Source organism: Primulina huaijiensis, chromosome 13, assembly GCF_012295235.1.
Source record: "Primulina huaijiensis isolate GDHJ02 chromosome 13, ASM1229523v2, whole genome shotgun sequence".
Lineage (NCBI taxonomy): Eukaryota > Viridiplantae > Streptophyta > Magnoliopsida > Lamiales > Gesneriaceae > Primulina > Primulina huaijiensis.
Genome location: NC_133318.1, coordinates 13,092,842 through 13,096,479, shown reverse-complemented (window position 1 = coordinate 13,096,479; position 3,638 = coordinate 13,092,842). Strand labels below are relative to the sequence as shown.

The following is a 3,638-nucleotide window of genomic DNA, read 5'->3' as shown; positions in this document are numbered from 1 at the left end:
GGGAAGCTTGGAATCTCATCAGGAAATACATCGGCAAACTCAGCAACTACAGGTATCTCCTCTATTCCCACCTCCTTCTTCTCTGTCACATCTACAGCATAAATAAGATAACCATCATGTCCATGCTCCAATAACCGAGACATTCGAATAGCAGATACCAACGGAACACGAGGACTAGAACCTTTACCATAAAAGGTCCAACGCTCTTTCTGATCTGTGTAAAAATCTACTACCCGCTGATAACAATCAACAGTCGCACAATATCTCCTCAGCACAATAATTCCCACAATACAATCAAAATCAGTCATCTCCAAAATAATCATATCAGATCTCAGCTCGTAGCCTTCATAAGAAATAATACCATCTGATATCATAGATACAACTGATATATCAACTCCAAAGGGTGTTGAAACAGAAAGAGGCATAGACAATGGAGATGGGCGCATATGATGCTCAACCACAAACCTCTTCGATATAAATGTATGGGAGGCACCTGTATCAACAAGAATATAAGCAGAATAAGAACATAAATAACACTTACCCACTATCATCTTCTCTCGTGCCTCCTCTGCCTACTCTCATGTCAAAGCATACACCTGTGCCTGAGGCGGACCAGCTCCCTGCATACGTGGCTGTCCTCCAGAAAGTCACGGTGTAAACTGCTGAGACTGTCGTCCTCCTCTCTCTGAGGATCTACCTCTATCACCCCTGGGCTCTCGCTTTCCGTCACGACTAGGACACTATCTTGCTATATGGCCCACACCACCACACTCAAAACAAGTGATCTCGGTTTGTGTACATTGTCTGATCAGATGAGGTCCCCCAGAACAAAAACATCTCACTGCTCTGGACTCCCCTCTCTGCCCCTGAACAGACTGAGAACTGCCCCCACGACTCTCAACACGTCGCAAATCAAATCGTCGCTTCCCAGATGAGGATGAAGAATATGAACCCTTCTGATATTTAAAAGACTGTCCATGTGGTCGCAATGACTCCCATGTCGGCTCTGATAATCGTCCCTGAGCCCCATACTCCTGCATAACCAACTCAGCCCTCGTCACTGCATCCTCAAATGATACCGGGTTGTTTGACTACACACGATCAAATAACTCTAACTTCAACCCTCTCAAGAAATGCCTCATCTTAGCATGAACATTCGTAGCAACATGTCGCACATATTTCAACAATGTAGAATACCGAGACTCATACTCAGCAACAGACATACTGCCCTGTCTCAAATCCTCAAACTCTCGTTCTTTCTTTTGTCTGGCTACTATATAAAAATATTTATCAAGAAAACGAGATCGAAACGCATCCCAATCAACAGTACGGCCCTGAGCTCTCAATCCGGCTTCAGTCGTCTGCCACAACAATAATACATTCCTCGAAAGCTGAAATGTAGCTAATCGTAACCAAGAAGACCTAGCACATAGAGCAGTCACAAATATATGCTCTATCCTCTCAATCCACTCCTCTGCTCGCTCGCCAGTCTCAGAACTATCAAATCTCGAGGGAAGATAACTGCTGAACTGTGCCAAATTCAACTCACCAGGCAATAAAATCTGATCTGCAGGTGCCTGTCCCATAGGAGGAGGTGGCAATGGATTCATCTGTCCAAACCCACTATCAACCTCTTCCAATTCCTCGTGTGGATGTACCTTTTCTCTAGCTGCCATAATTGGAAATCAAATTGTTAATCATAACATTTAACAATTACAATCCAGTAATCATCATCACACCTTTCGCATGAAAGCACACGCAACTAAAGAACAAACAATCATCAAAAACAAGTCAAATGCACAGACACACACATATAATATCGTCATCCAACTCCCTCATCACAAACCCAACTCCTAACCATCCCAGACATCTAACATATGCTATGATACCACCAATATGGCGCCCCAAACCTCGCCACGTAATCATACAACATGTGACATCATATGCATAAAAATTTTCTTTTCAACAACGTAATAATATAAAGCATATACGACAACATAGTGCACTCACCACACTATCTACGTCAGTGTAGCAGAAACAGTATATAAATACACACATACAACTCAAATAAGACAATAAGTTATACTGTCTCTATCTACTATTATCTACAGGACTGTTTGACAAAACACACCTAGTCCTTCACCATTATCCTGTCTCACGGCATAGTCCTATAACCTGTCCAACAGAAACAGCCTCGAAATGGTGAGCATACACAAAAACCATCATCGCAATACATAACAGTTATATTAACAACATAAGATATAACTGAAATGATAACAGAAATACCCCTTTTTGCCGTTTCTGGATAATCAGCCATCAACAACCTCAACAACATCACACTGCAACAATAACATTGACGATATGTCGCACCCCAACTCCGACGACAGCAATATCGTCGAACGAACAACAACATCAACGACACGTCGCACCCCAACTCAGGCGACAGCAATATCGTTGAACGAAACATCAACGTGATGTCTCCCAATAACGACAGCCAACAACAGCAACAATAAGAAACAACAACATATATAATATTAAATCACCCAATTTCAGTGATTTATCATCGTTCAACGCAATAGTATTCATCAATACTAAACAATAACAACATATGCTCATACGTCAACACGTACCTGATAATCGAGTGTATATAAAATCTGGCTATTTATTTGATCCAGAGGCTTGTGATGTATCTAAATAATTCAACAAGAATTATCAGATCATTTTCACCGTATCAACACAGTCATAACAGCCTCAATATATAACATCAAATAGCCCAACAACAATTAATTCAACAAATTATAAAACTCGATTATAAATTCTTATCGTTCAACATTAATAGTATTTAAGTCACAATACTAACATCAAATACACCCTAATAAATTAACTTTAATTAATAGGCTATTTGACAACATCCGTTAAATTACGAAAACTTTATATCAACATGTAGCATATACTTCATAGACTCTGAATATATAATCAGAATTTATAACAACTGAAAAACAACTCTTCAGTTTCAATTCAACGATTAAAATCCCTAATTATAATAAATTAAAAATAATTCAAAATAACATCACTATAATCTTCTCTACTTCGTTAACATCATACACTATTCAACAATCTTCATTTTCAGTATTTTATCGGATTTATTCCAAAAATCGACGAATTTCAAACATCATCAGAACTATAAAATTTATACGTCAAATCGAAGACCTCGTGTCAACGATCCCAGAACTGAAGTCAGTTTGTCGATTGGATAAATCGATAAGTCCCACGATCGAAAAGAAAATCTCAAAATACTGTTTCCTCTCCTCTCTCTCACCTCTCCTTCAAACACTGTCTCTTGCGGTGGAATTGAATTTCAATTCAATCCACCGCCTCAATTTGCTTTCTTTTTTTTTTAATATTATATTATATTATATTAATAAAATTGAGTATTACTGAAAAAGTGAGTTATATCAACACTTTTTGTGGATAACAGAAGATTTTCATAAAATCATCTTTGTTTATAAGAACCAAATACATATGATGTATTTGTTAAATATCTCTCCATGATAGTCCACGGAGTCCTTTCCCATTGGATATCTTTTTTTTCTATAAGAAGAATTAATTCACGATGTTTGGTCTTTGTATATAGAGCC

The 3,638-nt window shown here is 38.4% G+C and overlaps 1 protein-coding gene across 1 annotated transcript; it reads right to left on the bottom strand.

The window, feature by feature from the left end:
* Positions 1-1,091: 1,091 nt before the first annotated feature.
* LOC140991230 (uncharacterized) lies at positions 1,092-1,676 on the bottom strand. The gene has a single exon (XM_073461170.1). The coding sequence runs from the start codon at positions 1,674-1,676 to the stop codon at positions 1,092-1,094; it is 585 nt and encodes a 194-aa protein (XP_073317271.1).
* Positions 1,677-3,638: the final 1,962 nt, after the last annotated feature.

Excerpts from the sequence above, each read along its gene's own strand:
- LOC140991230 (XM_073461170.1), bottom strand. The coding sequence starts at position 1,676 with ATGGCAGCTAGAGAAAAGGTACATCCACACGAGGAATTGGAAGAGGTT.